This window comes from Gobius niger (assembly GCF_951799975.1).
Source record: "Gobius niger genome assembly, chromosome: 6".
In the NCBI taxonomy this organism is placed as follows: Eukaryota; Metazoa; Chordata; class Actinopteri; order Gobiiformes; family Gobiidae; genus Gobius; species Gobius niger.
Genome location: NC_136857.1, coordinates 4,334,088 through 4,357,255, shown reverse-complemented (window position 1 = coordinate 4,357,255; position 23,168 = coordinate 4,334,088). Strand labels below are relative to the sequence as shown.

Below are 23,168 nucleotides of genomic sequence, written 5' to 3'. Positions count from 1 at the left end.
CTTGCGATGTAATGTTGCTTTGAGTGAGACATGTTTTGTTACATGTAGGTTTTCATGCATATTTTTATACTGTTTTTAACTTTTAATAGTATTTTGTCCTGGAAATTTGGTTCCAATCAAACACTGATTTCAAATGAAAATATAAATAACCCTGACCTAAGTTTAACCACATCCATGTTCCTAATTACTGTCATGAAATGTCAAATTGTACCTCGCTATCCGACGATCCAGCGTTAACCTTTTTCTGAGTCAGGAAATCCAAAATGGCGGCTCTTTCTTAACCCCTTAACTCCCACCTGAACTGAGCACATTTTCTCCAGTTTGGCTTTACTCCAGTCCAAAAGCTTCTGGGAAAAAGGTGTGAAAATAGCAACAAAACTGAGACGAAAACAATGATGGAAATGTGACAAAAAAGCGAGAAAACATTTACAAAAAAGTGACGAAAAATGTGACAAAAATGTGATACAAATTTGACAAAAATGTGACAAAAATGTGATAAAACATTGACTAAAAAATGACAAAAATGTAACAAAAAATGACCAAAAAAATTACAAAAATGTGATAAAAAAATGACAAAAAATGACAAAAAAGTGACAAAAAAGTGACACAAAAATGACAAAAATGTAACAAAAAATGACAAAAAAGTGACGAAAAAATGTAATAAAAAATTGGTGAAAAAATTACAAAAAATTGACCAAATAATGTGATAAAAAATTGCCCAAAAAAATGACAAAAAAGTTACAAAAATGAGTTGAATACCCAACAAACAAATGATGGAAAAAAAATCTGATGACGTGAGGAAAAAGATCCTCTCGGTTCAGGCGGTTAAAGAGGTTAAAGTAAGTAAATAAAAACACCTGACTTCTCCATGTGTTTGTTTGTGATATGGTACAATCTTTACTAACATTTTGCAAAATTGTGGTCAGCAAGAATGTTTATATACGACTCTACTTGGAGGTGGACTTTGGCCTTGACTTCGACGGGGCTGGAGTTTGGGGGCAGTGCCTTTGGTGTCGCTGTTCAGGCACAGACAGAGGGACCGAAGCCTGATCAGTGCGAGCTCCAGCCCAGAGAGGAAACACGGTGGACAAACTACTCAAGATCGACTTCAGGGAAACAGACATGCCTCGCTACAGGTGGAGTTCTTTTCATTTACTACTTTATCATCTATTACTGATAGGAGTGCTTTGTTTATTTAGCAGTTTATTGTCATTTAGAAAACATGTAAGACTTTGCTCTCTGCTTTATTTGACAGAGGGGTGAAGAACAAATAGTGACAGTGATATTTAAATGGACAGAGTAGGTCTTGAAGTTGTAGAATTAGTAATAACCTGGTGTAGCACAAGATTGTAATGGGCCCCCGGTTCATGTTCTCTCTATGACTTCTGGATTTTTGACAACACTGCAGTTGATGTCACAGAGAGGTGACAGTACGGCAACAAAGGCTGCATGAAACAAAAACAGAAGTTCCATTAACGATATTATTGTGATTGTTCATGAAATATTTCAACACAGTATGATCCTTTACATTTAAAGAGGGGGTATTCTGCTTTTTTCAGTCCCACAGCATCAGTCTATATCACACTACAATGATGACCAAACCTTCTGTTGGTCTGTAAATGCAGTAAATTAGAATAACTGCCTTGTATAAAATGTCTCTCTCAAAATGGCTGTAGTGAATGTCTTGAAATAGGCCTCTGTCTCTTTAAGAACCTCTGAGCCTTTAGACACGCCCCCTCCACACGCTGTCTGTGGCATCAGTGGGGAGGGGGTTCTGCTGAGGAGCAGTGGTTGGTTACTCGGCTGGTGACGAAAGCTCGGAGGCGTCTCCAGGAGGTGGGGGCGTTCCTAGGAGGACTCAGGCAAACCTATCCCTAAAATGGCCGCCATCACAGTTTTTACAGATTACTCAAAAATACGTGAATGTGCCAAGGCAACACTTCAGGCATGTTTTTAATGAGGGAATGACATAATAACAGGATGTAAAGCTTGAAAAAGTCCATTTTGCATAATACCCCCCTTTAATGAAAAGTAAGTAGTTTTTTTCCATAATGTTAGGCTATATATAAAAAAATAAGACTTGCACAAATACTAAATCCAGACTGAATCTCGGCTAAAATCATAACTTAAGGCACCTGCTTGTTTTGTTGTAGTGGAACAAACTTTGTTTTGTGTATGTCGGAAAATCACACATTTGTGGATCTAGATCTGTGTATCCAATTATAAAGCATTTCGTTAGCCACTTAGCATGATTGCCTAAGTCATTTTATGTATTGTTAAAATGAAAATAAAAGAACTCCAACTCCCTAAAAAACGTCTTTTTTCATGTCTTTACAAAAACAGTGGAATAATGAGTTAGGCAATTATGCTAAGTGGCTAATAGGGCTGAAACAACTAATCGATTAATCGACAATAATCATAGTCAACTATTTCAGTAATCGATTAATCGTTCTCTAGTGAACACAGACTAAAATAGAGCAAAAAGACATGACATGACAATTATGTATTTTGGATGAAAACCTACTTTATTTTTAAAGTGAAGGTCTGCAGTGTTTTGTAAAAATATCTGCCTTTGCCTCGTCCAATCAGACGCAGAATTAGCACAAAGAGCCGCCTACAAACGTTTACTTTAAGTTTACTCCATCAACACGTCCTCAAGCGGCGCCACTTTAGCTTTATGAGGTCAAAAAATTGAAAAAATACAATTTCCATGCACCTTTCACAGCCAAGCGATTAATCGATTAATCGTGAAAATATTCGGTAGATAAATCGATTATCAAAATAGTCGTTAGCTGCAACCCTAGTGGCTAAGGATTTGTATCCATTTCATGAACTTACAGTCTAGTTTTCTACCATTTCTGTGAAAGTAACCCTGAAAAGTGACCCTGGAAGTTGTAAAATGTGCCTATAGACTGGTCCCTGTGGAGATTTAAGATGCTACAAATGTGTTAGGAAAGTTAGGGATGAGTTGGGACCACCACGTCTTCCATTGTTTTTTTTTTGTTTTTTTTAATCCGGTATAGGGCCTTTAAACTGAGCTTCATGTATCACCTGTAACGTGACGATGATTTGGCGATTGTGCTGCAGCTCTAATGGCGGCCGAGGCCAAATGAGCGTTGAGTTATGAAGTTTGCTATGATTTATTCTGCGTTCTGTTCAGAATTAAAACAATGTAACTTCTGTGCTCTCAAAATCCCCTTCTTTCTGCTTGACAAATAACATTTTGAAACTCATACAATAACATTCAGCAAAGACGAAAAGGTTTTGAAAGTGCAAGTAAGGGGAATGCTCGGCGCACGTGGACCGTATGTTGTTGGAAAGACGTCAGGATAAGCCGCTGCTGAAGCTAATTCTCCTAATTCCACTTACGACTCATCTGTGTGAACTGCAGTGAACGGCTTATGGGCTCTTCACGTTAGCCCAGTCCAGCACAGTCCAGCACAGTCCAGCACAGCACGCTCAAGGTAAGCGACATGTGAGCCTGAAATGAACTCAGATATTTCGTTTCAGAGGGGGGGTTTGTTGTTGATAGTTGCTGCCTGTGCTCGTGTTTTGAATGGGATGTTGTGCTTCGTATCCAGATGTCCATAACAGTGAGCGTCCAAGCCTCTCTGGGTCATTTCCTCATCTGTTTCCTGCTTGAACAAAAGAACAGGGGGGACAGGGGAATATTTAGTGCATGGGTAGAAATACTAATCAGCTTTGATTTTAAGGCCACGATTTTGGATATTCCAGTTTGTAGCTGTATTTATACGCAGGGCCGGACTGGGACTGAAAACCAGCCCTGGACTCTGACCAGCCTGGCCCAAATTAGCGTAATCGTGCACTTCCACAAATACATATTTTAACCTCTGAACTCCCGCCTGAACCAAGAGGATCTTTTTCTTCACGTCACCACATTTTTTTTCCATCATTTTTTTGTTTGGTATTCAACTCATTTTTGTAGCTTTTTTGTCATTTTTTCGTCCATTTTTTATCACATTTTTGTCACATTTTTGTCATTTTTTTTGTCATTTTTTGTCACATTTTTGTCATTTTTGCGTCAATTTTTAATCAAATTTTTGTCATTTTTTTGTCACATTTTGTCACATTTTTGTCACATTTTTGTCATTTTTTTTGTCATTTTTTTTGTCATTTTTTTGTCAATTTTTGTCACATTTTCGTCATTTTTACGTCAATTTTTAATCAAATTTTTTTTCATTTTTTTGTCACATTTTTGCCATTTTTAATCAAATTTTTGTCATTTTTTTGTCACATTTTTGTCACATTTTTGTCACATTTTTGTCACATTTTTGTCATTTTTTTGTCCATTTTTTGTCCATTTCTTGTGATAATTTTGTGACATTTTTGCCACTTTTTCCATCAATTTTTCGTCACTTTATCGTCACATTTCCATTGTTTTCGTCTCAGTTTTGTTGCTATTTTCACAGCTTTTTTCCAGAAGCTTTTGGACTGGGGTAAAGCCAAACTGGAGAATAAAGCTTGGTTGAGGCGGGACCGGTGGCCCTTCTGTGCTCTTCCAGAATGGACTTATGGCCAGTCCGCCCCTGTTTATACGACACATGAGGAAATTTACTGTTGCAACAATGACAAACGCACTCTTGATGTTCAGCTATATCACCGAGATATGTCAGTGGGTTATCAAAATGTACAGATATAAACATAGAAATCACAGAACTGCCTTCAGCTTTCTGAGCCTGCTGCTACATTTAGCCTCAATCCTCATACAAATGAAAACCAGGCACCATTTACTTAATTTCTATGGTTTATTTATCATTTTATCATTTTTGTTGCTTTTTTAGTTGCATTTTCATCCTCATTTCGGCACTTTTTTGACACTGTTTTTAAGAAGCTTTCAGAAGTCAAACTGGAGAAAATGTGCTCGGTTCAGGTTGGGGTCAAGTGGTCAAAACAATAGCAATTTTAAAAGTTGAAGCCTGCAAACCATGTCCTCCACAAACTTTGAATAGATACAGACGGCAACTGGTCATAGAGGAAGATAGAAGAGAAACACAATTTTTCACTCTTTTTAGCCATTTTCTGGTGGAATATGAACTTATTTATCACATACAAATAAAGTCATGTGTAAATCGGGTCCATATGGATATTTTCTCACAGCAGATTGTTCTGTAGAAGAGAAAAAACGGCAGTTGTAGCTAGCACTAGCTAACCGTTAGAATTAGTCCGATGATACAGACAGCAGCTCTGGAATCGCCCATATATGGTCATGTTTGAAAACCGTTAAGGGGAGAACAATTTTGAAAAAAATCTGAACTTTCTTTAATCATTCAAAAACAAATGCTGAATTATGAATATAGTTTCTTCTAAATAAAGATATAAAGACATGGGGAGGAGCAAAGTGGATTAACAGCCCATAAATACATAAAAAACATGATGCTACATGTTAGCATCGGGCTAATGCTAACGGTTAGCTAGCGCTAGCTACAACTGCCGTTTTTTCACTTCTACTGAACAATCTGTTTGAGAAAATATCCATATGGGCCCGATTTACACATGACTTTATTTGTATGTGATAAATAAGTTCATATTACACCAGAAAATGGCTAAAAAGAGTGAAAAATTGTGTTTCTCAAAATATTCCATTTTCCCCCTCGGCGAAGCCACGCCCCCTTTTATGACGAGATCTATCAAGTTCATCAATCAATATTTAGAATTCAAGACTTTTTAAATCACTTTTCTATTTTTTTATTATTTGAATTTGCAGTGTGTCAATGGCTACAGCCACATTAGAACTCTTGAGGATGCGTCACATAAAATGCAATTTATAAACATTATTGTTTCCTTTCGGGCTCTTGATAACGGGTTGAGATCGGCCGACACACGACTAAACTGTTGTTGTCAAACTGTTGCATGTTTTGCAGGTGCAGAGGAGGAAACAAGCCGGCTTCCTCTCCCTCTCAGGAAAAACCATGCCTGGAACTTCACGCTGTCTGAGTGAACAAAGGCCAAACACTCACATGTGTGTCGAGTAATAAGTAATAACCCTCCAACATGGCGGTCACCCTTCCGTACGGGACTGAGGAGCCGGCCCTGGGGCTGGCTGAAGGGGACGACTGCATTCTGCAGATTAACATCATGTATGAGGTCATCCCAACCATCGTCTGCGCCATGTGTCTGTCGTTTGGACTGATCTACTGCTTTTTTGGTAAATATCATTTCATTTATACAGGAACAATACACTGCCCTAGACACAAATCCTTTTTGTTTTATGTTTTTGCATATTAAATCACTGTTAGAACCAAGATATTATTTAAAGGTTTTTTTAAATACAGTTTTACCACTATCAAAACACACCAACATTATTATTTGTAAGGTTTTGGAGGTCTTCTGGTTAAGTCCTCTGCATTGTTTTGACCAGCCCTTCAGTGCAGTGTTGGGGGCCCACCTTCAGATCATGATCCAGGCTCATGATTATTACCTGGAGGATGAACCGATTGCATGGGTTGGGTTTATGAAGGAAACTCTCCCAGACACATTCCACAAAAAGGTCCTGGAATCAAACCTGGAACCTTCTTGTTGTGAGAAAAAATAAAAATAAACACTCAGTGGTTTCAAAGTATAAAAAACAGGGACTAAATATGATTTGCTGACGTTGCATAAAAGATCTATGTGCAAAAAACCCTTCATATTATGGTGCGTTCATGTGGACCTGGGTGAACGACTTCACCAGTTGGGGAATTCAACGCTCGCTTAAGGGGAGACACTACAGGCAAAACTAAATTTATTCAGTTTTCACGTTTTGGACCAAATTGGTCTCTGAACATATAAGCTTTCACCCGGAAACAGAAAATATGCCTAATCTTCACAATAACATGTTTAAATATTGCACTGATTCAATGTTCCCCCATAGACTTATATGGGAGAATGCAATTTCAAGGGCCTTTTTCTCAAAACACATTTTTCGGTCATTGTGGCGACACTATGTCCACGTCAGTCGGACCTAAAGACTTCACATTTTCCAGCCTTGGACTGAACAATATTTGGAAGATTTTTTCAGAGGGATTTTTTATTATTTAATCCCTTAAGCCCCATTTATTGAGTTTTGAATGTCAAAAAATAAGGGGGGAAATTTCCTTTTTACAAAATTTTCAAAACAAGAAATCCAAAATCCCCTCTGAAAAAGTCTTGGCAACTCATTTATCACTCAAATGAAACCATAAATTTGAATGTAGCTCTATCCATTATTCAGATTTCGTCGGCAAAAAGATGGGAAATTTGGGGCATTTTTAGGCATGAAACACCTTGAAAAGAAAAGATAAAATGACAGAAAACTTTCAATGTATTTTTCTTCTCACATTAATGCCAGTTAATCTACAGCCAAAGTTTCAAATTGATATCTGTAAATATACATTATTTTCCCTATTCACCTGCAGTGTCTCGCCTTAATTGGGGAAAACGACTGGGGAACTCGGGTGAAAACGAGCTTCCTGACTTTCGCACCTGACTGCGGAAATCAGCTGATTTGTTCTGTTATCGTTTATGTGGAGCTTTTTAGTTTAACACTGCTACTTTTTTCAGTTTAGTGCTTGCTGTCGTCATCCTCGTAGTAACAAAATTATGAGTGAAATGTCCGACATCATTTCACACGTGATATTTTTTGTAAAACTAACAAACCAACCTTTAGCTTTTGAGACACTGACACATTTAAATGATTAGCTCAGCTCTGCGTTAATCAGTGATAAAAGACCGTTTTTGTTTGATGACATAAAAATCCCCACTTTCCCACATAAAAACCACACAAACACAAACTGGGAACAATGACGTCACATCTCGGGAAAACAAGCTCCCCAGTCCACATGAACATTCAGGGCGGCACGGTAGCGCAGCGGTTAGTGCTCTCACTTCACAGCTAGCAGGTCCGGGTTCGATTCCCACCTGGACGGGGCCTTTCTTTGTGGAGTTTGCATGTTCTCCCCGTGTCTGTGTAGGTTTCCTCCGGGCACTCCAGTTTCCCCTACCACTAAAAACATGCACAATAGGCCAGGATGAATGATGTGAGTGAATGTGTCCGTTGGCGCAGACGTGTGCAGTCGCGAAAGCGCTTCTGACAGTCTCCCCCAGGGGAAACTGAAGCTACAAACGTAGCTTTCCACCACCGAGTATGGAGTGACTGTCCAATTGTCTCATGTAAAGCGCTTTGTGACCATGTCTGTGAAAGGCGCTATATAAATAAAGATCTTCTTCTTCTTCATTTCTCTGCTGATTGAACCATCTCCATGGCTACGCATATGTTTCCAGTAGGGCCACCTATGGAAAGCAAAGGCGGCAATGCTATACCACCCATACAGCTGCTCACTAAGTTCAAATAAGCAATAATATAATTTCTATTCACACAAAAAGCTCAAAGTGTTGTAAATTAGTCCGGAAAAGTATGTCAATCTTGCCCCCACACATCAGTTGGAGGGAGCGGCCCAGATCCCACTCAGAAATCTGCTCAGTTAGTTGTCCATTGGCTCCGGAAAGTCCCCAAAACTACTACTCAAAGTTCCCTATATCTGAACACAAACGTTGAGCCTCATTGGTGCGCGTGCCGTTGTCCCGCCGCCGCCTGACGGCTTCATTAGCTCACCTGGCCTTGGCCTCGGTGCCAGGCGCCCCGTGGCTCCAGGGTTTAGTGTTTAGAAGAGACAGAGCTGGAGCAGATGGCACTGAAGTCTCTGAATTTGACTGAGGCAGCGTTTAGCACCACCTGTTCGCGCTGACGTCTTGTTGAGATTCGATTATAAAGCTGACGTAATACGAGGAAAGAACAATTAACAATATAAACAATATGGCAACAGTCGGAACATCTCACGGGATTGTGCAGCATGAAATTATCTGTCATTTCAAAAAGCCTGTTTGCAAAGTGTGTGCTGCTATAAACTTACATTACATTGTTTTGTTGCCTGAATAAAATCAAAACAGATGAGTTGAGATGGCAGGGATTCAAGGTTAAAGACCTGAGCACAATCCGAAAACATGTGACTGGAGCAAACACACGTGCACTGGTGTCAACGTCCACAGCCTTCAGACAAAGTTACTGATTTGTGGCACTTTTTTTGGGAAAAGCAATACCATTAACAGAGGTCCTGGCAGGGGCAGGTTTGTGTTTTATATACAGTTTGTTTGTATAATCCTGTCCCCCTTTTGGATTAATAAACGTGACAATGTCCTTCTCACAGATGGAGCAGAATCTATTACTTTTGTATTGATTAGAAGACTTTTTAATGAGGAAAAATCCAAATTAACTAGAGTGTGCGGTACTTTGTGAAAGCGTTCAGTTATCCTGGCGTTTTCCAGCACATGCAAAGTTTTCTAAAAGTATAGTCGTCATCTGGATTGGGTTAGGGTTGGACACGATGTGAAGGTTTTAAGGTAAGTCCAGTTGTCAGAACAGGAGAGTCAGAGCTGAAGAAACCTCATGGATGGGAGCAGGTGCGGACTGGCCATATGTCCATTCTGGAAGAACACAGAGGGGCCACTGGCTCTAGGGCCACCGGTCCCGCCTTAACCGAGCTTTACCCAAATCTAAAAGCTAAAAAGAAAAGCATCAAAATAGCGACAAAAAAGAGGATGAAAACAAAACAAAAATGTGCCGGAAAAGCAACAAAAAAGTGACGAAAAATGTGATGAAAAGTCAACAAAAACACGATAACAAAGCAACGAAAAGGCCACAAAAACGTGACAGAACCATAACAAAAGAATGATGGGAAAAATGTGACAAAAAAGTGACAAAAACAAAACAAAAAGTCACAAAAAGTAATGAAGAAACAACAAAAAAAGCGGCGACTTGACAAAAAGTTACAATAAAGGCCTGGTCCTAGATGCCCTTGAGTAAATAAAGGCCTCGGCCTATATTAGAGCATTTACGGTATATAAATAAATTTGACCTTGACATTATTCCAAAGTCACAAGACGTCTTAGATACTGTGATAGTTGAATGTTGTGCCTGACGATGTTGTCCATTTCCCCTCTAGGATACCGCTGCTTGAAGATGGTCCTGTTCTTCTCCGGCTTCATGTTCGGGTCGGCCGCCGTGCTCCTGCTGTACCACAAGGAGCCCGTCTTGAACTCGCGCCTCAGCCTGGAGACGCAGGCGGGCATCGGGCTGGGCGTGGGCATCCTCTGCGGCCTCATAACCACGCTCGTCTCCGCTCTCGGATACACGCTGAGCGGACTGCAGCTGGGCAGCCTGACGTGCCTCTGCGTCCTCGTTCTGGTCGGACAGTTCTGCCCGCTCGCCCCTGAATGGGTGCCGATCGGGTCCACACTGGCCGTGGGGGTCGTGACTGCCGTCCTCACGCTCCTGTGGCACAGACTGTTCATGGTCCTGTACACCAGCGTGCTCGGGGCGGCCACTGTGACGCTGTGTGTGGATTACATTGTTGGGACTTTTACGTTGCCAGATCAGGTGTACGATATCTTCAGCCATGGCTCAGGACGTCCACTGTGCTGGTTTGACTGGGCCGTCATCGGGACGTTCCCTTTGCTCGGTGCGATCGGGGGACTGGTGCAGTGGAAATGGACCGCAAGGGAGTTACCACAGAAGGAAGGTGAGTGTTTTAGCTGCCGAGTGTGGAAAGCGAAACTGAAACTTATCACTTAATGACCGCGTGGCCTGCACTGTGCTGCTATTTCAATTATTTATTTATTTTTTACTTTAGCACACTACAGCTTTGTTTTCCTTTTTGTTTTCTATTTTGTTTTTCTATTGTAAGCTTTTATTATAAAGCAGCGTTGAAAAATTCAAAATTTTATTTCAAAACCAACTTTTTTTTAATATTGTACCTACTTGCACCGTGAACTGAACCGTGAGAGCTGAACCGTTACACCCCTACAAAATGTAACCTGGTTCATTGGGAAAACGGGCATCGGTTACTTTTTCATAACTGTCGCCTTGCAACCATACTGTACAAAAGGGCCATGAGTGGATGCCAGTTCTTTAAAAATTTGATAAAAATTTGATTAAAAAATTACAAAAAGTTGACAAAAAAATTATGAAAAAATGACAAAAATGTGACAAAAATGACAAAAAAAAATGACAAAAAAAATGACTAAAAATTGATAAAAATTTGACAAATAATTGACCAAAAAATGACGAAAAAATGACAAAAAATTTGACTAAAAAAAAAAAAATCAACAAAAAATTGACGAAAAAATGACACAAATGTGACAAAAAAAGACAAAAAAATTACAAAAATGCTACAAAAATGAGTTGAATACTCAACAAAAATCTGATGATGTGAGGAAAAAGATCCTCTCGGCTCAGGCGGACGTTAAGAGGTTAATAAAATATAAACTAGTCTTGACTGAATTAAAAACAAAGATGACTAAGTATTAATAATTGTGTTTCTCTGTCCAGGATTTCATAAGAAACAAAGGAAACACGTCCCAAAGCACAGACACTTTGTGCAGGGCGGCCGACGACCCCATCGCAAACGCCGGCCTCCACCGCTCAAGCGCTACGCAGGGGACGTCCTGGCTCCGGTGAGTTATGGAAATACTAGACTCTCCTCTAATGCAACATGATCTGTGATACAACAAACAAAACAACTAATCGGCAACTTAGAAAACTAGTCGGTAACTAAAACACAAACTTTACCATTTAAAAACTCTTGGGCCACAGCATGTGACTGATGACCTTTTGGATTTTTTCAAAAATGAAAGCTCTGGTGCAGTAATACTCATAGTAATGCTGCTATTGGTCATCTGCAATTTTAGACACTATATATGTTATTTATGCAATATTATTTGTTTTACACTCAGTCTGTTGGGGCCTGGCCAGACTTTTTCACTGGGGTGGTGACCTGGGGCAGTCCAAAGCTTTAAAGGTGCACTCTGTAACTTTGTTCATGTTTGACCTTTTAGTGACTCGGTGGCGTTATGGGTGCTGCGTGCCTCACAGTGGCCTCTGTGATGCTCCAGAATCAAATGTTTCTTGGGTTTCTGGACAGTTTCTGGTACAAACCCCTAAAAACAACTGATCCTGGAGCGTCATAAAGGCCACTGTGAGACAAAGCAAAGGTTCTTTTTTTTTTATTACAACTTTCAAGTAAAAACGTCGTGCCCAAAGGCATTGACGGCTGGGTTCATGAATATTAAAACATAACATCAAAGATCAGCCTCTTATCGATGTCCCATAATTTGTTTTTAAAACAGTCCAAAGCAGGACAGTCCCACAGTTCTGGAATTTTGTTTAGTAACTTTGTTGCGAATAGAAATGGAGATCGGTCCAGTGCTCGACTCGTGGGGAACTCTATGCCCAGATGGACAAGTGTTTTATTCCGTCTTTCAAAAGGAGTTCTTTTAATGGTTGGACACAGGGACTGGAGAGCCTTTGGTAGTAATCCTCGTAACAGCTCGTAGCCATAGCACATAACTGCAAAGTTTCTTCTGTGTTTTAGAGGAGACAGTTTGAGTTCTTCATAGTCCCCATCTGTAACTGGTTGTAGGAGTGATGTAGTTTGATCCTAATGGCTCGGCGTTTGAGTTTTTCCAAGCGGTTAGTTTGTGTGACATTTAAAGCGGCCCAGACAGGTGAGAGGTCAAAATGAGGTAGAATATAACATTTATACAGTCTTGTTATAGATTCTTGTCATTAACAGAGAGGGAGAGTCTACGGAGGAGGAACATTTGAGACGCCGCCTTTCGGCAGGCGTAGTCCACTTGTTTGAGATCGCATGTAATCCAAAATCCTAGATGGAGACGTTCATTAACCATTTCGACTGGACAGCCCATGAATTTGATGTCGATGTTTGCATTTTGCATTTTGGAGAGAAACATTGCTTTGGTTTTGCTTGGATTAAATTGCATACCCCAAGTTTCAGCCCACTGAGCAAAGTCCAGGAGATCTTCATTTACTTTCTCTACCATTAGAGGGAGCTGCACCTATGACGCCACAGAGTCACTAAAAGGTCAAATATGCACAAATATCAAGGGGTCATTTTCCACATAAAAGTTGCATAATAGTCAGGGACCCAAACTCTCAAAACTGGGTTGAACCTGACACCGTCTGATATATGCTTTATTTGTGTTTTTTCTGTTAACTTTGACCCTAAGGACCAATAATTGGAGGGTCTGCTCTGCTGGAAATATTGCGAAAAAAAATTGTGGCCATTTTAGTGCATGCACCCTGTATTTTTATCAGAAAAATGTGAAAAACGACTTTTTTCCCTCAAATCCTCAGTGGGTTGAGTAGGCTGTCAATAAATGCATTCCAGATACACAGAACACATGTGCTGAGAACATCCACTGAAAAAATCGCTCTAAAAACACATTTCTACACATTTTTGCATCAATTTAATACAAAAAAATGTGGCGTTTTCTCACTTTTTTCCAATATTTGTATCTTTACTTCATTGGCAATCAACTATTCCACCCAGATATGGCATCAGTCAATATGCCATTATTTTAAACAGACTGTAGACACATTCCACAGAAAAAATGATAAAAATCCAACCAACATTATTGGATCTGTGATGATTTAAAGACCAATATGTGACCGACAGACTCAGAACCTCAGAACTGTCAAGTCACTTTTGACACTGGTCCATATTTTGGTTGAGGCCATTTCCAGCCCATTAGATAATGATTTACACCAATGTATTTGGTATCATTGGAAAGAAGACATTGTCATGTTTCATTTGAGCCCAAAGGTACTACTCTGTAACAATTACCGTGGTAACCATAGCTCCTCAGACTCAAATGTGAGAGCATTTTTTCACAATTTTCACAAAAAAATGTTTTACTACGTTTAACGCTGTTTCTTCCAGAAACATCACAGACATAAATCTCTGATACTGGGTAACTCTGTAGACTCTGAGGGTTCAGGAAATGTATAACATGTCAGTACTTTCTCAGCTTAAGGCCTCACTGTGAGCCATGAAGTAAAAGAATGTCCACCTCATATGAGCCTCTCCCATAGAAATAAGCCTATATCTGCCAGGTTGGAACAGCTGGTGAGACTTTCTGACCAGGACAGGCCCAACGTAACTTAAAATTACATTTATGGAGAACAACAGTTCTGTATTTTTACATAAAGTTGTTCATCTATTTTTTATATTATGTAACTGTTTATCTATCCTTTACTATGCCATATACACAATATACATCTGTTGATTTCACTCCAATATACATCCCTTTAAATCTGTAAAAAAAAATCCTCAAGAATCCAAGATAATTCCAACAGTGTGTCTTTGTAGACACCACATGGTTATGCCTAAAATACTACACATTTGTTATACATTAGATAGTAATATGGTTGGTAATGTATTTGCTGAGGAAAACTGTGCTCTGAAGCTGGATTTTCCATAAACCACATGTTTACAATGAACAACAGCCTTTTTACTGTTTAGTAAATTAATAAAGTAAATAATTTGATGTAGTCTGTTCACTAAAGTTGGTTTACTACATTACTAATGCACGGCACACAACTAAAGCTTAGGGCTCGTCCAGGACTAAATCACAGTGGCAGTCGTCTGAGCAAAACCGTCCATACTGGATTAAACCATTTCTCTTCTCTTTTCTGAAGTTGTTTTAAGTTCTTTGTACATGTTAAAATTGTCACACTTTTTAAAAAATATATATATTCATGTATTTCAGTTTTGGTTATAAAGGACCTGCATCATGCTATTTTACTCATTCCAAAGTAAACTATAAACATTTATATGATATATTGTATCTCGATTTGTGAGAAATATAAGTATTTTCTGGGGTTATATTTCCAACCCGGAAGACAAGACACTTGGACTCAATTAACTCCGCCCCCTCTCTGCGCTCATGCAACATTAGCAGTAAAATAAATATAAATATCACAGCAATAAGTGAAGTTACTTCATAATGCAGTTATAAGGAGTTGACATCTGCCTGACATTATCGTTAGGTAAGAAAAAAGAACAGGCGTGTCCAGAGTAGGTTAGAAAGAGCTCCTTTTTCACATCCTTCAGTGCAAACATGACGTCTGTTCAGACGCTCAGGGGGTGCGTTTGTTTTCTCCGCAGGGGCAGCGCGGACGTGTCAGGCACTTCCTTTTCTTTCTTTTTTTTAAATTAATTAACTTTTTTTTACAAATTAAAATCGGGTTTTCCAGCAGAGGGCGGAGCTGCTCAGAGCAGGATTCAGGAGGATTGCTGAGAACTGTGAGAATGAAGCCAAAAACCACTCTGGGGGTGTTTTTGATTAGGAAATAGCACAACAAAGTCGATTTTGCATGATATAGCCCCTTTAATGTTGTGTAATTTATTTATTTTATTCGCTGGCACATTGAATCTGTACTACCCACAAGAAATATGCTTTATGAATGATTAAATAAAAAGTAACTTTTATGACCAGAGTTTCTAGGCGCAGCCAGGGACCGGAGAGTGTCCGGTTTGGGAACCTCAGGATCTCATCTCTGCTGTTTGCAGATGATGTTGTTCTGTTGGACCTTCAGCTGCTCTGGTTTGCAGCCGAGTGTGAAGCGGACGAAATTAGTTACCTTCACAAGATGGCTGGGGGTAAGGCAGTTACATGGGAGGAGCTTGGAATAGAACCACTGCTCCTTCCTGTCAGGAGCAGCCAGATGAGGTGGCTCGGGGACACATTGGATGGATTATATCTCTCTGTGGCCAGCGAATGCCTCAGGATTCCTTCAGAAGGGCTGGAGTTAGTGTTTGTGAAGAGTGATATCTGGGAATCTCTGCTTTGACTGCTGCATCCATGACCAGACCGTGGGTAAATTGTAAGAAAATGGATGGATGGGTGCAAACCTGGGTCAAAGGGTTTTGCACAGACGATAATCCAGTAGAATCCAGTTTCAGTACTCTAAAACACCTCAGTACTTCTAACCTAGCTTCTGGCTCAAAATCTAGAGATAGCTCCACAGGCAGCGTGATGACTCTGCTCCTGACAGGTTTCTCTGAGGCTTGAAGGATGAGTCAAATGCAGAGGGTAAATTTGGGAGTCTATGGATACATTAAATACTATACTGGACTCCAAAGAGCATTGAAAATATTATTATAAAATATTATTAATATAAAGACAAATGCCATCAAGAACATTTCAGACATTGTAAAAAGTTGTGGATCAAGTGAGGCTGAAAAATGGAACCACACAAGGCAGGACTTGATCACCTCGACTGGGTCGTCTGGATATGAGTGTATGATGTAGAAAGACCCAAAGTACACAATGACCCCAGGAAGGTCACTATGGATGTTTCTGAGTTGCACCAAGTTTGTTAGCACTGGCCTGAATATATTAATACAGGAGGAAGAGGAGCTGACCAGTGCAGGACACCATGCTCTGACACAGGGACAAACCCAGGAGGCGCTGCACTGTTTTCAGAACAGCACTGAGAGCAGGCAGCCAGGTTTCCTCTGGGTACTCCTGATCTCCAAAACATGCTGGTCAGGCAGCACGCTCAGTCGCAGTGACTCAGGGCTAACCCACAGAGCCGGTTCTTCCTATACACAGACTACGCAAGGTGCGTAGGGCCCCCGCAGCTGCAAGGGCCCCGCATCTCAGTCAAACTACCGTGTTGTTTCACTGATTAATCAACGCGTTGTTACGGGGACAGGCTCTGACAGCGCGCACTCACTCTCCGCCTACTTCGCCACATATAACATCAAAACGGAGCAGTCTGCTGAAGTGAATGATCAGGAGAGACCGACCGCCTTCCCCTGTCTCTTCCAAAGCGCGAGTGCTTCTCCGCTCGTGTCCCGCTCGGCCGTCTGTCTCCCGGTTCTCGCTTCGCCTTTAAACTCTTTTCTTGTTGTGTCTAGCGGAGAATCAGGACAGTAGTTTGATGGATAGACGAGAGTAAAGCCGTGTCTGTGGCCTTTTTGTCTCAAAGAGGAGTTGAATCCACACGGTTCTCACGAGCACAGTAACTTACAGTAACTCTGGTTCTCTGAATGTGCACAGTCTATAAGGCCTGCTACTTTTTTCGGATGAAAGCAAATTTTGCATGTCATTCGGAAATCAAGGTGCCAGAGTCTGGAGGAAGACTGGGGAGAAGGAAATGCCAAAATGCCTGAAGTCCAGTGTCAAGTACCCACAGTCAGTGATGGTCTGGGGGGCCATGTCAGCTGCTGGTGTTGGTCCACTGTGTTTTATCAATGCAGCTACTGTAACTATCAGGAGATTTTGGAGCACTTCATGCTTCCATCTGCTGAAAAGCTTTATGGAGATGAAGATTTCATTTTTCAGCACGACCTGGCACCTGCTCACAGTGCCAAAACCACTGGTAAATGGTTTACTGACCATTGTATTACTGTGCTCAATTGGCCTGCCAACTCTCCTGACCTGAACCCCATAGAGAATCTGTGGGATATTGTGAAGAGAAAGTTGAGAGACGCAAGACCCAACACTCTGGATGAGCTTAAGGCCGCTATCGAAGCATCCTGGGCCTCCAGAACACCTCAGCAGGTCCACAGGCTGATTACCTCCATGCCACGCCGCATTGAAGCAGTTATTTCTGCAAAAGGATTCCCCACCAAGTATTGAGTGCATAACTGAACATAATTATTTGAAGGTTGACTTTTTTTGTATTAAAAACACTTTTCTTTTATTGGTCGGATGAAATATGCTAATTTTTTGAGATAGGTATTTTTGGGTTTTCATGAGCTGTTTGCCAAAATCATCAGTTTTAAAACAATAAAAGACCAGAAATATTTCAGTTGGTTTGCAATGAATCTAAAATATATGAAAGTTTAACTTTTATCATTACATTATGGAAAAGAATGAACTTTATCACAATATGCTCATTTTTTTAGAAGGACCTGTAGACCAGTAGTCGTCCTAAATCCCAGTTGGACAATGGCTTAGTGGTTAGTGATTCTGATTTATTGAATTGCGGTCATTATTTTCCACTTCTGCCCTGCTTTACTGTACAGTGGAACTGTTTTTGGCCGTAAATAGGTCCGCCCTTTGCCGAATAACCATGGGATGCTACTGTAGGGCCCCCGTGTGGATTTTTGCTTAGGGCCCCAGAAGGGCCAGCACCGGCTCTGCTAACCCAACACCTGAACACAATGTCAGTGTACAATTATACACTGACAAAGCACTTACTTATACTTACATCCTGTGGAGTGTAGCTTCTTTTAGAACATCGTTAAAAAGTGCATTCATTTCTGTTATTCAACTTACTGTATTTTTCGCACTATAAGGCGCACATGAAAGCCTTTAATTTTAACAGTGCGCCTTATGTCCTGGTGCGCTCTTTGTATCAACTTCTGGCTGTGTTTACACACCTACAGGTTTACAGGTAAACCAGCATTAATTAGTGCGCCTTATTTATGAAAATTAACATTATCAGTGATAACGCGCCTTATAATCAGGTGCGCCTGGGGCGAAACACACGGTAAACTGTGAAACTAATATATGATAGACTCATTACATGCAAAGTGAGGCATGTATGGCCTTCATTCATTATACTTTGGATGATTATGGCCCAGCTTGTAAAAAACACAAATTAAAAATCCTAAAATTAGAATATTTTGAAAATGCCATAATCATGATAACAAACAAAAGCTTGACATATGCAACTTTGCATGTCATGAGTCTATATCATATATTAGTTTCACATTTTAACTTGAATTACAGAAATAAATGAACTTTTGAACGATATTCTAATTTTCCGAGTTTCACCTGTACTGTTAAAGGCTACAGAATACGGATATATATGTTTTCTTTTACAATTTAAGACACAGCTTATATGATACAGAATAATTATAATTTTTATAAATGTAATTTCAAGTTACGTTGGGCCTGTCCTGGTCAGAAAGTCTCACCAGCTGTTCCAACCTGGCAGATATAGGCTTATTTCTATGGGAGAGGCTCATATGAGGTGGACATTCTTTTACTTCATGGCTCACAGTGAGGCCTTAAGCTGAGAAAGTACTGACATGTTATACATTTCCTGAACCCTCAGAGTCTAGAGAGTTGCCCAGTATCAGAGATTTATGTCTGTGATGTTTCTGGAAGAAACAGCGTTAAACGTAGTAAAACATTTTTTTGTGAAAATTGTGAAAAAATGTTCTCACATTTGAGTCTGAGGAGCTTTGGTTACCACGGTAATTGTTACAGAGTAGTACCTTTGGGCTCAAATGAAACATGACAATGTCTTCTTTCCAATGATACCAAATACATTGGTGTAAATCATTATCTAATGGGCTGGAAATGGCCTCAACCAAAATATGGACCAGTGTCAAAAGTGACTTTTGACAGTTCCGAGGTTCTGAGTCTGTCGGTCAATTATTGGTCTTTAAATCATCACAGATCCAATAATGTTGGTTGGATTTTTATCATTTTTTCTGTGGAATGTGTCTACAGTCTGTTTAAAATAATGGCATATTGACTGATGCCATATCTGGGTGGAATAGTTGATTGCCAATGAAGTAAAGATACAAATATTGGAAAAAAGTGAGAAAACGCCACATTTTTTTGTATTAAATTGATGCAAAAATGTGTAGAAATGTGTTTTTAGAGCGATTTTTTCAGTGGATGTTCTCAGCACATGTGTTCTGTGTATCTGGAATGCATTTATTGACAGCCTACTCAACCCACTGAGGATTTGAGGGAAAAAAGTCATTTTTCACATTTTTCTGATAAAAATACAGGGTGCATGCACTAAAATGGCCACAATTTTTTTTCGCAATATTTCCAGCAGAGCAGACCCTCCAATTATTGGTCCTTAGGGTCAAAGTTAACAGAAAAAACACAAATAAAGCATATATCAGACGGTGTCAGGTTCAACCCAATTTAAAGAGCTTTTGAGAGTTTGGGTCCCTGACTATAACCTTTTCAATGTAACTCTTTTAGCACTCTGATGAACTCGTATGCACAGGTGTGTTCTTGTTCATGGCATTTCCCCCATATTACTTACAGTTTGGTGATACAAACTCGTCAATAGTTTGGAAATACTTTTTATATATTGGCTTTTCTTTATTTGTTCCACATTGTGTGATTCTGGAGGCATAAAACACAGAGGATTATGTAGGAAACAGAAAAAGGGTGAAATAACTCTAAATATGTTCAGAATTGCTACCCTTTATTCCTGGCATTTCCTCAATGAGCTTCACCAGAAACGTTCTGTTTACTATATCAGTGGTTCTCAACCTGGGGGTCAAATTGAGGGGGTCACCAGATCATGTAGGTAAAATATACATATTTTTATTAGCATCTAATCTAATATTTTATTGTAGCATGTGTGTGCTATAATACCAGAGTGCCATTATTTGTATGTAATTTGATGGATGTTTTTTAAGATTTATGTAGGCTATTTCTCACGGTGTGACCCGGGCGGGGCGTCACCAACCCCTTTAACTGTTATAATGTAAATTGTTGAGAACCACTGCACTACATCATGAAGCTCATTGAGAAAATGTCAAAAGTGCAAAGCAGAAATCAAAGCAAACGGCGACTATTATGAGAGAGAACTCAGTGAGAATCTACAACGTAAATAATAGTCTTGAAATACTGAACGAAAGACCAAATGAACAAAACTGAACTGAGTTTGAGCGGCACTTGAGGAGGACAAACATGAGCCACCCCACATGGCCCTCACAGTTTATCCAGACCTGGTTTAGTCCGGTTTGGGTCTTTGTCTTTTCTTGGAAATGCTTGAAAATGAAGAGCAACCACAACAGATAAAACATTGTTCGAGAGCCTTGATAACCTTTATTATTATACGGCTCTTCACAACATAAGTAGAAGCTCCGTTGATTTGAATGGGATTTCCCAACGTTCTACCGGTCATTATTTTCTGATAAAGGACCTCTGAAAAAAATAATGACGCTGCCCATGGCAACGGAGTTCGTGCTTTCATATCACTCCGCGCGTACGTAGTAGCGACACTCTCTCTGTCCCCGTCACTGCGAGAGAAGTTGGGGGAATTGCTCGTGAAGTTAGCGTGAGTCTGACTTTCAATTTACCCAAATATTCACCACCATTCCTCCAACTGCGCCTTCAACTAAGCAGCTAGGCTAGCTGCTAGCCTTGCTGCTTCTAGCCTAGCCAAACGCTGCAGCGCAACGCGCAAACTTTTGGGAACTATTTGTCGCGGATGTCACTAAATAAACCTTTCGGCCTTCATAAAAGTGTACGAAGTTTATGTTGTGTGTGTTCAGTTGGCAAATGGCCGTATAATAAGCGGGATAATGTATAGAACGCTGGTCATTATCGGGAAAATAAGCACCTTCAGGGCGAAACAAGACCCCTCCGCTTCGCGTCGGGGTCCAGTTCGCCCTGTCGGTGCTTATTTTCCCGATAATGACCAGCGTTCTATACATTATCCCTTACATAATGCAGGTCCCAGCCCACTTCCCCCACAGACATGCTTTTATTTTATTTTACTACTTTATTTTTTCATTTTTTTCAAAAGTAATATAAAACATATACTGTAGCTAATATACAAAAACATACAAATGTAAAAGAAACAAACGGACAAACATAGAAAAATGAGAGAGAAAAAACAAACAAACAGAAAAAGCAGAACAAAAAAGACAACAACAACACTACAGCTTTGTTTTCTATTTTGTTTTCTATTGTAAGCTTTTATTATTATTTTTTCTTATTTCAAAACCATTCTTTTTTTTTATATTGTACCTACTTGCACCGTGATGCACCAAACCGTGAGAGCTGAACCGTTACACCCCTACAAAATGTAACCTGGTTCTTTGGGAAAACGGGCATCGGTTACTTTTTCATAACTGTCGCCTTGACTGTACAAAAGGGCCGTGAGTGAATGGCCAGTTCTTTGTAACTTCCATCAAACCAAGTTAAAGTTCCAACATGAAATCCTGTAACGTGCACCTCTATTAACCCCTTAACTCCCACCTGAACCAAGCACATTTTCTCCAGTTTGGCTTTACCCCAGTCCAAAAGCTTCTGGGAAAAAGCTGTGAAAATAGCAACAAAACTGAGACGAAAACAATGATGGAAATGTGACAAAAAAGTGGCAAAAAATTGATGAAAAAGTGGCAAAAATGTGACCAAAAAAATGACAAAAAATGACAAAAAATTGACAAAATGTGACAAACAAATTGGAAAAATTTAACAAAAATGTGATGAAAATTTGACCAAAAAATTACAAAAATGTGACCAAAAATGACAAAAATGTAACAAAAAAATGACAAAAATTTGATATAAAATTGATTAAAAAATGAAAAAAATATGGGGAAAAATGGACAAAAAAAACGACAAAAATTTGACATAAAATTAATTAAAAAATGAAAAAAAAAATGTGATAAAAAATTGACCAAAAAAATGAAAAAAAATTGATAAAAATTTGAAGAAAAAATGACAAAAAAATGACCAAAAAAATGACCAAAAAGTCACAAAAATGAGTTGAATACCCAACAAAAAAATGATGGAAAAAAAAATCTGATGACGTGAGGAAAAAGATCCTCTCGGTTCAGGCGGGAGTTAAGAGGTTAACATTGTTTGCTATTTTCTCTTTTTGCTGCAATAAAATTTGGTATCGCTGACTCATAGCATTTTATTGTTTCTTATTACGATTATTTGCCATATAGATTATCAGGGGGTTTAGGTCATATTTAATCTTTCCCAATGTACTCTTCACATAACTTCTTACTTGTAAATATTTATAAATCTGGGTTCTTGGTATATTACATTGTTTGGACATGATCTTGTGAAGGTTGAATCTGGTGATGTCTTTGGCAGAGCTACATCCAGAGTCTCCAGGAGCGGAGGATGGGCACCGGCTCGTCCTGCAGCAGCATCAGCAGCACCGTAAATCACACGCTCATCGACTTTGACTTCGAAACGGGCTCCATGGTCCCGCTGACGGCCTCGCCTACGCCTCTGTTTGCCGTCTGAGAAATCAACACCTGTCCAATAATTCAACACCCACGGACAACGGCAAACGCAATAACGCCGTGAAGGCAGTGTTCTCCTTCTACCGCCGTCCCGAGTGTTGAAGCTGCGCTGATGATGTGGGTCAGGGGGAAGTCACGGGTCTATGTTTTTGAGTCATTGTGAGGAAAATGATTGCGATTTTACGATTATTCACGATGAAAAAGATGTAGAGAATTCCTCAAAGCCTTAAAGGGATATTTCAGAGTTTTTGACATAGGGCGTCATTTCCTCGTTATCCAGAGTGTTGCTGGTACCTTGAGATATTTTTTTTGTAATTCACGCAGTTCTTATGTTAAAAACAGTGTGACCCGCTC

The 23,168-nt window shown here is 39.8% G+C and overlaps 1 protein-coding gene across 2 annotated transcripts; it reads left to right on the top strand.

The window, feature by feature from the left end:
* Nucleotides 1-1,042: 1,042 nt before the first annotated feature.
* Nucleotides 1,043-22,854, top strand: LOC306964722 (transmembrane protein 198-like). Of its 2 annotated transcripts, none has more exons than XM_079558837.1 (5): nucleotides 1,043-1,136; nucleotides 5,883-6,166; nucleotides 9,978-10,553; nucleotides 11,416-11,487; nucleotides 22,660-22,854. In XM_079558837.1, exons 2-5 carry the CDS (start codon nucleotides 6,013-6,015, stop codon nucleotides 22,752-22,754), a joined length of 897 nt encoding a protein of 298 aa, XP_079414963.1. In that variant the 5' UTR covers nucleotides 1,043-1,136; nucleotides 5,883-6,012; the 3' UTR covers nucleotides 22,755-22,854. The 2 variants fall into 2 exon arrangements, with proteins under 2 accessions (XP_079414963.1, XP_079414962.1); XM_079558836.1 differs by having other exon boundaries at nucleotides 11,363-11,487.
* Nucleotides 22,855-23,168: the final 314 nt, after the last annotated feature.

What these genes read in the sequence shown, in the direction of transcription:
- LOC306964722 (XM_079558836.1), top strand. Translation starts at nt 6,013, where the DNA reads ATGGCGGTCACCCTTCCGTACGGGACTGAGGAGCCGGCCCTGGGGCTG. An exon ending in ACTGATCTACTGCTTTTTTG is followed by an intron (nt 6,167 to 9,977) that starts GTAAATATCATT and finishes TTTCCCCTCTAG; the next exon opens with GATACCGCTGCTTGAAGATG. An exon ending in CAGGGGACGTCCTGGCTCCG is followed by an intron (nt 11,488 to 22,659) that starts GTGAGTTATGGA and finishes TGTCTTTGGCAG; the next exon opens with AGCTACATCCAGAGTCTCCA.